General features: G+C 39.0%; 2 protein-coding genes across 2 annotated transcripts; both read right to left on the reverse strand.

Moving 5' to 3' along the window:
• Positions 1 to 6,418: 6,418 nt before the first annotated feature.
• LOC149961924 (uncharacterized) lies at positions 6,419 to 10,318 on the reverse strand. Its single transcript, XM_090162086.1, has 7 exons — positions 9,512 to 10,318; positions 8,961 to 9,118; positions 8,434 to 8,899; positions 8,141 to 8,372; positions 7,787 to 8,062; positions 7,241 to 7,660; positions 6,419 to 7,140 (listed from the first exon to the last, which is right to left on the reverse strand). Exons 1-7 carry the CDS (start codon positions 10,316 to 10,318, stop codon positions 6,419 to 6,421), a joined length of 3,081 nt encoding a protein of 1,026 aa, XP_090018212.1.
• A 1,306-nt stretch (positions 10,319 to 11,624) lies between these two features.
• On the reverse strand, positions 11,625 to 12,392 carry LOC149961925 (uncharacterized). Its single transcript, XM_090162087.1, has one exon. The coding sequence runs from the start codon at positions 12,390 to 12,392 to the stop codon at positions 11,625 to 11,627; it is 768 nt and encodes a 255-aa protein (XP_090018213.1).
• Between the last annotated feature and the right edge of the window lie 589 nt (positions 12,393 to 12,981).

A 12,981-nucleotide genomic window follows, 5' to 3' on the forward strand; every position in this document is an offset into this window, starting at 1 on the left:
CGCGTTTTTGCCCTCATGAGAATTTTGCGTCAGATAAAAACGCGTCGGCTCACGTGTATAAGGAACATACTAATGTTAGTTTTCGATAATATATTTTAAGGTAAAATATATAATGTTACTAAAACTAAGTATAAGAAGATAATATTATTATTATTATCATCCTCTTATGGTATAAATAATTAAAATTATATGTAATATTTTTATATTACCGGGCAATTTTAAGGCTTCTCATGGAGGCAGAGTTAATTCATTTCGTATGAAATTATCTTTCGGAAAAAGATGAAAACTAATTCCTTTAGAACTAAACGTATTTCTTTTGCAGTACGGTATGCAACAAGTGTTTCCTTTTAACCAGGTAATTTTTTTGGCATGTTAAGGCTTAGCAAAAAACCGATGTTACGTTCGAGAAAGTTTCCAGCTTTCTAATATTTCAACAAGCACTATATAAATAGTAACTTATGAGTCCTGACTGTCGGAAATATTACTTCTTGGCAATTTCTGGGAAGATGTTTTATTTAAGCGCCTATTACCATAAAAATTTTATAGGCTTTGCCTGGTTAGGTGCCATTTATTTTCGAATATAATATGGAGGAATAAAGAGAGATTAAAGAACATATAAATTTAAACGAGGGGGGGGGGGCAAAGAAAGAGGGAAGAGTCCTGGACTCGTCGGAAAAATAGATCGGCAGAGGGGTCCGCGTCCAGTGGACTCTCTGAAAAATATACACTATTTACAAGTCTGCCTCCGACCAAAGATAATTTAAACTCGTACCCTAGATTCGAATACTGAGAGCTTTCCCATTGACGGTTTGGTTACGAAGCGTTTACCCTTTTCCGGCATGTGACCTCAGAAAAATCGGGCTCCATCGGTTGCGGTAAGCTGCAAACCATGGAGCGAATTTTTTCTGCGTTGAAGCGGGAAGGGGGTAAACGCTATCGGCAACGCGCGAGAGAGTGATTTCGAATCTATTGTACAAGTTTAAATTATCTTTGCTCCGACCACGGACCGTAAATGCTCCGACCAAGGAAGATATAGCGTGATATCTTCCTTGCTCCGACTGTGACATGTTCGCAACTTTGCGACGAGCTACATCGTTAAATTTGTAATAGCATATGTAACATAATTACTCATAAGTATGCCACTAGCTCTATTTCTTCACATAGAAATCTTATACTCCTACCTAGAATGCTGCCGTCTACGGGAGAACCTGACGCCAAGTCATTTTGTAGCAACGACTAATGATTACATAGTCTTTGCTTAAGCTTCAGCCAACATAGTCTTTGCTTAAGCTTCAGCCAATCAGCGGCCATTCATTGACTACGGCAAGCCGCTAGCGCCATAACATGGCGGTTAAAAATAGTAGAAGCTCAGACGATTTTTACAGGGTCCATCCGTTCCAAGCTCGCAGAATTCCCATAGGTTTTTGCTGGAATTTTTCACATGAACCACTTCAACGTGTTTGAATTTTTATTTAATAATAGTGTTAAAATTTTTTGAACTTTTAGTTTTGTTTTCATATTTACTTATTATAAGGAATATTTCAATGTCATTGTGAGGAAGATAAATAAGATTTCGTTTATGTTCGCTTTGAAAATATTTAAGCCTAGGCCTGACATAGGCCCAACTTTTAAAATAGCAGGCAATGTCAATGCAGGGAGTACATAACGGGAGATGAAAAGAGGGGGGTTGTTTGGTTCTGCTGCAATGAGCTACTGTAACAGTTCAGCAGGCGCCTCTGCAAAATACGGGACACTTCCGACTATTTAACGCCATCTATTATCAGCAGCCATGCGGTTTTTGTTGAGAAATTCAAATTTTACACGTGGTGAATATAAGCATGGACTATTGTAATATTGTTACATAAATCGACTTTCAAAAGTAAAAAAAAAATTGTAATTATTTTAACAGATCTTATAATTATTTTATATCATTTTATACAATTTATTTTTCTATTTTAGGGAATGTGTTTAAAAAGGCCATGTTAAAGGCAAAAATCGGAAATATATTAGCCAAACCAAGGCTTAAGGTTTGAAATATGATACAAAATTATATTTACATTGATTTAGTACTATGATTTCAGTTGTAAAGAAACTTGGAATATTGCCAGTTGTAAGATAATTTAAATATTTACAATTAGGATCTACGTTATCTAATGAAAGACGGCAGCATCCACTTCCTCTATAAACAACAAAGCCACAAAAATTAGGTAGATGGCGCAAAAAGCCGTATCTTGTCCCGTATTTTGCCAACCTTTCCACCCACTTTCAACCCACCCCACCTCGATTCTCTGGCTTCTTGGTTGAGAACCCTAAAAGATCCGTCAAAACGACTTCCGTTCTGTACTCCCTGGTCAATGGTAGTTTTGGGAGAAGCAGTGACTGAAGGTCCTTAGTATTAACCTTTGTACTTAAAGGTTATTTCACATTTAAAGTAAGTAATATTATATTTATTATTATGTTTGTAGAAACTTAGATAAACAAAAACCTTATGAAAGAGTAATTATATCCCAGAAAAAATATATTACACTAGAGAATGACACTTATGACGAATTGACGACAGTCATTGAATTAAACAGCAACAATCATACTGATAATGGTCTTATTTTTCAAAACTTTACCTTCTATTTAATATGCTTTTTCTGTTAGAAGCTTAGCCAAGATAAATGTCTCACACTCTGTCTAAATTAAACATTCCACTGTTAAACAACATAAGATATAGTACTCAACGAAGACCGATATTTACAATGTTAAATAAAGTGTTTTTAAAAAAACGGATAATGCAGTAATTATAGTCCTGAGTTGTCGTTCCACTAGGCTCACTGAACTTCCTGAAGTAATTTTTACCAAATCATCAATTTGAAAGCCCGCTGTTTGTTAACATTTCAAATTGCCCCGAGGCTTAAGGAAACCCAAACATTTACGTGTACAACGACACATTGCCGTCCACCGCAAATCGTTTTCTACATGTGGAAATGAAACATCGAGGAGCCTTAACAACAAACAACGCAATTGACGGATTTTGAAATGACGTTTTAGCGCGCGACACTACCCGTACATGTCTTGGGCACACAGCCTTCTTTGCGTGCTTTTTTTACCATAACATGTAGAGGTATTTTCACGCGCAAAATGAATTTTAAAAGCCGTCAATAGTTATCCAAAACGTTTGCATATAAGAGAAAAATCTTTACGAGTAAAGAAACAGTCTACCATGTTTAAAAACTAGATCACTCGATCACGGCCCCCTGCACGCGCTCACCCCCCTGCACGCGAGCGCGTGCAGGGGGGTGAGCGCGTGCAGGGGGCCGTGACTCGATTGAAGTGGGCCAATCAAATGCGGGTTTTTAAGGTGACGTAATCTAAAATCGAATTATTATTTTCAGTAACTCAAACTAGATCGTGATTGGCTGATAATGATGAAACCTCCGAAAATGTAATTGGCCCATTTTGTATTTATACATAATCATTCTATGTTATAAGGGGTACGTTCAGCAGCAGACTTGTAAATAGTGTATATTTTTAAGAGAGTCCACTGGACCCGGACCCCTCCGCCCATCTATTTTTCCGACGAGTCCAGGACTCTTCCCTCTTTCTTAGCCCGCCCCCCTCGTTTAAATTTATATGTTCTTTAATCTCTCTTTATTCCTCCATATTATATTCGAAAATAAATGGCACCTAACCAGGCAAAGCCTATAAAATGTTCATGGTAATTATAAAAGAGACAGTCAGTAATCGAACTACAGCATCAATGTTTACATATTTTCATATATAATCGTGATCGGGTAAATTAAAATGCTCGTAAATATTATCACAATTAATTTAACCATTAAAGTCTTCATTCCAAACCCATAGAGCTTAAATTTTGGTTTTCTACCTTTATTCATTTTAATAAAGCAAACTTTTGGTCTTCAATGGCACTGGTTCAATTACTGTGCCTAATCGAATACAGAGCAAGACTATTAATTATGGGCCAATAATTTCCATTCCCCACACGGGCCACACCTGTTTAAGTTAAAAGAGGTTTTTCCCTGGTAGGCCCAAGTTTTCCAAATTTTTCATTGGTCATTGTAAATTTCTATAGGCCTCACAGATAAGTAGTAGTTGGGAGTGCTACTAATATTCGGAGAGCTGAAATAGTGGCGGTCAGTATACACTATACAGACTGGAAGGACGTCCTTCCAGATACAGATGCCTCAAAGCAAAGAATATATTCTTTGCTCAAAGAGAAAAATAATTCTACTTCTTATTTAATTCTCGAAATTTTCACAGATATTGCGTCATCCGTACCCTACGTAATATTTGACGTCATATTTGATGTCATATTTGACGTCATCGAATCTCAAATGCCGATAATGCCGTCGTCCAATTAGCTCTACGTCTGATAAAACGACGGCCATTATTTTAGTAAACAACAGTGCTTCCACTTTGAGGGATTTTATCCCTTTTTAGGGATTTTTCGACCTAAAAGAGATTTTATTTTGGAAGAGAGGGAAAAAGGGAAAACTGAGGGATTTTTTTCGAAAATTAAGGATTTTGGGAATTTTCCTAATTTTTGCTAGAAATATTTTGGTCTAGTACTTCAAATACCGCGCTTCTACCTTTGTTGGAATCCAAGATTGAAATTAACTGGGATTCGGAAGTGTGTCATACATTTTAAAATATTTTTAAGAAAAAACATTATCTTTACATAAGGCCTAAAAATTATAAATCTTATGGTTTTAGTAAAAGAAATTGTGAAAGGGATAAAAAGGGATTTATTAGAACCGACAAAGGGAGAAATGAGATTGTCCAAGTGGAAGCACTGGTAAACAAACCGGTTTGAACAACCAAGTCTTAGGAGCTAAAATGAACTACAATATAGTGTCAAGTTCTGTTAATGTAATTAATTTGCAAATTAATGAAATTCTCGGAGACTCACGTTCTACAATAAATTTACATTGTCAAATAAAAGAAGCAAGTTTATTGGAAAAAATAGTTGAAATTCAGCTTGAGCTTTTCTGGCGCATTTACAAGGTTGGAGTCTTTGCAGATTCTTTTGAAACTAGGCCTACTCTTTGATCCGAGTTTCGCGTTGCTCGAAGACCTATCGGTACGAGTTATTAGTAAGTTTTTAAATTTCTTCAAATTTGTTTAGGATTTAGCTATATTATCCCTTTTAATTATGGACTTATCTACTTTTTCGCGTATTTTATCATCTAACTCTTCTAGGCTTGATATGGGTTTTAATGACGCTGGTGGAATATCCCACTTCGACGACTTGTCCCATTTTCGGAAAGCGATCACTTATTTTTCAATTTCCCCAACCTTTTATTTTTCTAAATTGCTCATTATTTGATTTCATCCGCACAAACCGAGTGAGTTTATAAATTTCAATAAAGCTACATTGGGCTGACTAAAATTCCGACGCAAAAAATTCATTCTCAATTTAGAGGTTCCGCTATTTATACTACAAACACGATAAAAAATAGATATACACAAAAAACACAATAACGATAAGCAGGAATCCATAACGCTACTTGGAATGAATAACGGCTTCGATTCCCCGCCGTTGTGGCGGAACATAGTAGGCGGAGCTTATAAGCCTTTGTTTGTCACTGAATTTGACGTCATTTAAGGCGGTATAAGCGTTTTTAGCCCCTCCCACAATGTTCCGCCACAAAATACCACAGGGGATATGGGGAGATACTCATTCCAAGTAGCGTTATGGATTCCTGCGATAAGATATAATAAACACTATTTGAATAAATAAAAAAAAACGGATGATTTCGTTACATCCTCCGCCCGAAAAACAACACTTTTTCCTTTTCAGTTGAATTCTAGAGGGTATAACAGCGGTAGTGGTGTTTTGATGTAATTGCCATTAACATTTCGAAGGGTACAAGATCTCACGACTTCGTCTCTACCAGGGTGAAGCTCACTGACTCTTCCGATCTTCCAGAGATGCCGAGGTAGCTTGTCTTAATCCTTCAGGATTACGATATCACCGATTTGGAGTTGAGGTTGATTGTTTTTAGCTCTATATACCCTTTGTGCAGTTCGCAACTCAAAAGATATTCTTCTCGCCATCTTGTCCAGAACCGATTTATCAGAGTTTGACGATATTGCCATCTCTTGGTTAGGCTTTCTCGAGTAGATTGAAGCTCTTGCATGGTAAATCTTCTGGTCGGGAGTGCATCGAGTCGTTTACCAATCAGGAAGTGGGATGGTGTGAGCGGAGAGAGATCATCTTGGCTGTTGGAATCGTACGCAATTGGACGGGAATTGATTACCGATTCGGCTTCTGCAACTGCGGTTTCCATTTCATAGTTCTTACCATTCTCTCCCACATACCACTCCACCATGGCGCTCGGTCAACTATAAACCTCCACTTAATTCCTTTCTCTCCAAAGTAGTTCTTGAGTTCATCAGTTACCACAAATTTTCACAATTTCGACAACTCCTGATCGGCCTTTTTGAACGTTTTGGCGTTGTCCGAGAGAAAGAGAGAACACACTCCCCGTCGTGCTATGAACCTTCGTAGAGCCATTAAAAAATTATCTGTACTTTGACTCGACACCAACTCTAAGTGTACGGCTCTTGTAGTGGTACACGTAAAAAGTGCAATGTACCCTTTAGTTTGAAAGTAAGACTTCTTCGTTACGTCATACGTTTTCAGCGGAACTGGTCCAGCAAAATCGACGCCCGTACTTTCAAATGGTGCGCCAGGGTTGATTCGCTCTGGTGGTAACGGTGCAGTTTGTGGTTCGATAGGTTTCGAATTTTCTCTCTTACAGACTCGGCACTGATACAGCAGTTTCTTGATCGTTTGTCTCGCTTTGGGAATCCAGAACCGGTTACGAAGGTTGGCCATCGTAGCTGAAACTTTCATGTGCATGACTTCTTGATGGGCTCTGGTGATGACTAAGTGAGTGAATGGATGCGATGCTGGAAGGATAATCGGATGTCTCTCATCTGGTGATAAGTCAGCAAACTGAAGACGTCCTCCTAGTCTTATGATTCCTTCTTTATCTAGAAATGGCTTGAAATCCAAAATTAAAGAGTCTTTAGGAAGAGCTACTTTGTTTTCGAGAGCCGATATTTCTTTGGAAAATATCTCCCCTTGAGTCTTCTTTATCCAATAATTTTCACCTGCTTCGAGCTCCTCTAGTGTCAATGGATCGACGGTTCGTTTTTTTATAGTTCTTAAAATTCTGGACAGCTCTCAATACCCAGGCTATTATTCTGATAGGACGCTTGAATTTACTGTAGTTGGAAATCGTCAGTAAAGGTGAGTTGTTTTCAGTGTTCACGTGAAAGACGTCTGTGGTGTCTGTAGATGCCCTCTTTTCGATGTCAGTTTCGTCTTTCTCTTCAGCTAATAGTTCTCTATTAGCTTGCTTCGGCCATGAAGATCGAGATTCCTTCAGGAAAGAAGGTCCATTCCACCACAGTTGACTTTCTATGAGATCGCCAACTGATAGTCCCCGTGTCAAGAGATCTGACGGATTGATTTTTCCTGGTACATGATTCCACAGCTTCGGCTCATATGCTTCTTGGATTTGACTGGTCCGGTTACTGATAAATGGCTTCCAAATCTTTGTGACGCCTTTAATCCAGGATAGTACAATGGTAGAATCGGTCCAGAAGTGCAGTGATGGACTTTCGTCTTCGAAATCCTTTTTGACTGTGGACATCAATTTTGTTCCAACGATAGCTCCCAGGAGTTCCAGACGAGGAATGGTTAGTTTTTTTCAATGGAGCTACTCGACATTTGGAAGCTACCAACGTTATTTGATTTTACTATACGTACATAGATTGCTGGCGTCAGTAAAGCAGTGGAGTTCAACCTTTTCTACGATTTCTTCTAACATATAGGCTCTTGGAATTTTTAGTTCGGATAGCCTCGATAACTCTAGACACCAGGATTCCCAACGGATTTTGAGATCTTCGGGTATAATGTCTTCCCAATGTTTAGTTCTTTGCCAAAGTTCTTGAAATAAACATTTAATGCTGATGGTGAAGGGACTCAGGAAACCAACCGGATCGAAAACACGGGACGAAGCCTGGAAAATGAACCTTTTGGTGTCTTTTCGTTGACACAAAAATTCCAATAGGGCTGAGACATCAAATCGAAATACGTCACGGTTGGGTTGCCATGCGATACCTAGGACCTTCAAAGAGACATCTTCGGGCATTAGACTTTTCACGGTTTCGTCGAGAGTTCCACGTAACTGTTTCGTAAGCCATTCAGAGTTAGACTGGAATTTTCGAAGAGGCAATCCTGCTTTTGGCAGCGCAGTTATGGCTTCCTTGGCAACATCCAAAGTTTCATGTTCGTCTTTGGCTCCACCAAGTACATCGTCGACGTACAAGGAGTTGGTTAAAAGATCGTAAGCCTTAGGATATTTTTCCTTACATTTTTCCATATGGTGACTGATTGTTTGGGCCAAAAGGTACGGACTTGAGTTGATGCCAAACAAAACTCTGGTCATTCATTTCTTCTTTCCCTGGATCTAGCTGACAATTTTTGACCCAGAGAAACCTCGTTACATCTCGGTCTTCTTCATTCAGTCCCACCTGGAGAAAGGCTTTTTCCACGTCAGCGGTGAAAACAACGTTGTATTTTCGAAATTTGAGAAGGAGGCCCAATAGATCGACATTGAGACTTGGTCCGGGATGTAAGCAATTGTTGAGTGACAGCGATCCGATAGAGTGAGCTGAACCGTCAAATACGACTCGTATCTTGGTTGTTGAACGTTCAAGCTGGATTACTTCTCTGTGTGGAAGGTAGAATGTTCTTCCTGGTGTCTCGTTATCGGGAGCTCGTTCTGCAATACCATTGGAAAGGTGAGATTCAATTATTTCGTTATATTTTGAAAACATCATCGGATCCTTGCGGAATTTCTTCAGTTGATATTGAAACCTTCGAAATGCGACATTATAGTTGTTATTTTTCAGTACGGCATCTTCCTTCCATGGCAGACCAACTGAATAGCGTTGCCCATTGAACTTGATCTTTGATTTGCTCCCTCAGTGACTCATAGATGTCGGATTTATCGTTGCACGTCTCCACAATACCCAAGGTATCCAAATCCCAGAACGCTTTCAGGTTTTCGGAAATGCGTTCTTCTTCATCTGGTTCCTGGATGAAAGTTGAATGTATAGAAATATTATAAACTGCGTTACTTTCCTCCCTTGTTGTTTTCGGGTCTTAAGATCCAAGAAGAGACCAGCCAAGTCGAGTATCGATGACCATCAGTGATGAATTGATTCTCTCCATCTTTCCTCGCACTATCTGCCATTAAAAGTCAGCTCCGACCAAGAGTGATATTTCCATGTTAGGCTCATTTACTCCCAGAAGGACATCAGCCAATTGTAAACATTTTCTATTCGCAAATTCGATTACTTCTGGGCTAGGGAGACTTAGAATAGCTCCTGATATTTTTGGCGTCTATAGCGCATCCATCGTTGTGGTCTCGGAATTGTGGAAATTTCCAAGTTCGAACTGGACTCTTTGGCGTTTGACTCTTTGTACATTAGCTCCAAATGCTTGAATATTAAGTTCTTCTTTACCCATACATGGTAGACCCAGTTTAAAAGAAACGCTTTCTAGTAGGAACGTGCGATGGCTTCCCGAGCCCAGTAGGACTCTGACGACTACTTCTTTGTTCTTGTGAATTACTCTGGCCCAAGCGGTTTGGAGATAAATGACATTACTCGGACGTTTATTGTGTATAGTGGACATCAAATTGGTAGACCCTTCAGACTCAGGAGGCTTTGCTTTTTCGACATCTGGATACAACTTCTCGCATAGAACTTGATTGTGCCGCTGTCCACAATTTGAGAACGTGACTCCTTTCCTTCGACAAAACCGGGCTTTATGACCCTTTCGAAGACAAACATAACACTTCGATTCGTTCTTCAGGATCTCTCTTCTCTGCGATACTGTCAATGCTTTACACGATTCTATGGAATGACCACCTTGGCAGAAAATACACTTCAAGTCTTTTGAATTGTTTACAGGCTGGACTGTCGTATTGAAAGCGGATGTTGATGGTAGCGGGTTCTTCTTTACTTGATAATCTCTCGAAGAATTTCTGGGTCTGTCCTTAAGATCTCGTTCCGTCTTTTTCAATTTCACCATTCGCTCTCGACTTTCCACTTCATCTTGAAGAAAGTTCATTAGACCGCTAATTTTCAGGACATCGTCTTTTCTAGTGGCTTGCGAGTATCGAAACACCATGTCTGTTGGTAGAAGTTCGGTGACAACTGGTATGATGAAACTTCCGTATGCTTCTGGATCCAAATCTAAAGACTCCAGACCAGTGGTGGATTTACACATTTCCCAAGAGTAGGCTGTTCACATTTTGCCGCCCTTACCTTTACAATTGTCAGTTCCTATATTATTTTTTTACAATATATATATGTATATTTTTTATTGCCTTATTTACGAGTGGCCCTTCATGCCACACGAACTTACCATCAGTCCCTACACTTAATATTCCCGTTAATCCGCAAGTTTTGATGGAAAGGGGAAGCCGAAGATTTCGGCGTAAAACTCCTTTAACCAGTGGGGAGAGAACTTTCAAACTCTACGCAGAAGGAGTGGTACCGGATTTTCAGGCAGTGCCACAAGCTGGGATCGAACCCGGCTCCTCTTGCTGCGAGGTGACAACTTCGAATTAGTGGAATTAAAATATAATATATAACGGTACATTAGAATTACCTAAACAAATTTTTATGTCTTCTTGCGTGGTCGTGCACACTAACACATCATAGAAAATATGGAAGTTTGAGGGAAACAAAAAGGTTTTGTTTTACTTTCGGGCGTTTCGATTATGTAAAATTTTCGATTTTGAAGGTTAATTCAGGCTGAATATTGAATAAACTTGGTGAACCCATATGTATCAAAAAACTAATGCAGTAATAAAAAATACAGAAAATAAAAAACTTACAAATTTAAACGTCAGTGAGTAGCACGGTCATTACTACTTGAGTTGCCGCCGGACTCAGGAAAACAAAATTCGTATTTGGAATCTTGGATAATACTAATACAGATGCATTTATATTTATTATTTAATTTATTTATTATTTATATTTTACTCCGTAACTTAATTTTTTTAACGTGCATCAGATAAATTTTGCAAGATAAATTTTTATATTTTTTAAATAAAATTAAGGCAACTTCCAAACGCCGCCACTGCGCCAACTAAAAAAAATTGCTTACCTAATAGTCCTATAAATTTTTGCGCCCCCAAAAACCCTCGAGTCCGGACACAGTTGCGTACCCTATTTCGCCACCCCTCACTAGTAGTCGGACTTGTATGAGTGGGGGGAAGTCCCGGTAGTGGAAAGAGTTAAAATATATTTGCCGCAATTTTGCTCTCTTCTCACTCATACAAAGTATGGGCAGAGACGCAGAGGCCGATTAATGGTTGGGGGCAAGGAACTGGGTGTTTAACCATAGAACTTATAGAAGTTTGCGGTACGTTGAATGTACAATGAAATTAAAGAGGGAAAAGTCAACTGAAAATGTCTTGTAGACTTATTTAGATATCAGAAAACTGTCTTACAGAAATCAAAAAGATTTCTGTAAAACGGCTAAAAAAATTCGGTCCCGAAATTTGCCGCCCCTAAAATCTGCCGCCCTAGGCTCCAGCCTTTTCAGCCTTATGGTAAATCCGCCACTGCTCCAGACTCTTCACACTGACGTTCAAGGAATCGAAGAATCTTCTTAGCTCTTTCGCGTCCGAAGATCGTCTTACTGGTTCCAAGTCTCTGATTTTCTGCGTGTGCGTTTGGATCTGAGAATGTCTGCTGCCGAATCTCTTCTCCAGGAGGTCGATGGCCGTTTGGTAATTCTCGCCGGTGAACTGTAATCCAGCGATGCTCATTAGGGCGGTTCCACCAAGGTAACTTTTCAAGTAGCTGAATTTGTCGCCTTCAGATATACTTTGATTGTCGTGAATCGTTGAATGGTACTGCAGCCAGAATCCTGGCCACTTGGATTCGTCTTCTGCGGTAAACCTTTCTATATTGATTCGTGGAAGTTTGATAGACGGAAGTGATACGCTTTCTCTCGAACTCCTTCGACCAGGAACTGTAGATCTCGCATTTAGCTCATTTACTCTTTCTTGACACATAGCTTTAGCGTTAACGATCTTATCTTGCCAGTCCTCAGATTCAATAATCTCTATCTCGTATTCGTCTTCGTCAGTTATCTGGTCTTCAATTAACGAGTTTACTTCTTTCAGCTTACTTTCCTTGTCTTCTAGTTGAAGTACATATTTCGCCAAGTCAGATCTGGTTGGCTCTGTCTCCAACACTTCAAGGGCTTTGCTAATCTTGTTCACAAGTTTAGTTACGAGACCCCTCAACGTAGCTTGCTTCTTTGATAACTTCTGCAATCCATCCATCGCCGCTTGAATGATTGCAGCTTAATTCGAGACAATTACTGGGTTCTTGCAAACAGACAAGTAGATATTCTTCTCTATTTCAATTCCTCCCTGGTTTCGGCACCATGAAGCGTAGTAGGTCGATGACGTCCTAACTAGCACTGAATTTATAACTAAAGGTAGAATTGAAATATCGACACCAACATTTAAAGATCAACAATTTTATTTGACGACTGAATCGCAAGTTACATGATGAAGAAACGTTGAGAAGACTGCAGGTAAAGTTCCGCTATTTATACTACAAACACGATAAAAATGTACCGAATATTGTGCTCAAAAAATAGATATACACAAAAACACAGTAACGATAAGATATAATAAACACTATTTGAATAAATTAAAAAAACGGATGATTTCGTTACATCCATTGGCTTAAATAAATATGTTACTAGCCAATAGTGTGACTCGCAAAATTACTAGGATGAATAAAAAGGTTAAAATCTAACGTAGTCCATCTTTTTACTGATTCGTGGTGAAACAAACCGTTAGTGAAGATTTTTGAATGGAAAAAAGGTACAGTGGCATACTTATTAGTAATTATGTTACATAT

The sequence above is a fragment of the Leiobunum rupestre genome, chromosome 1, assembly GCF_980474605.1.
Source record: "Leiobunum rupestre chromosome 1, qqLeiRupe1.1.hap1, whole genome shotgun sequence".
NCBI classification, from domain to species: Eukaryota; Metazoa; Arthropoda; class Arachnida; order Opiliones; family Sclerosomatidae; genus Leiobunum; species Leiobunum rupestre.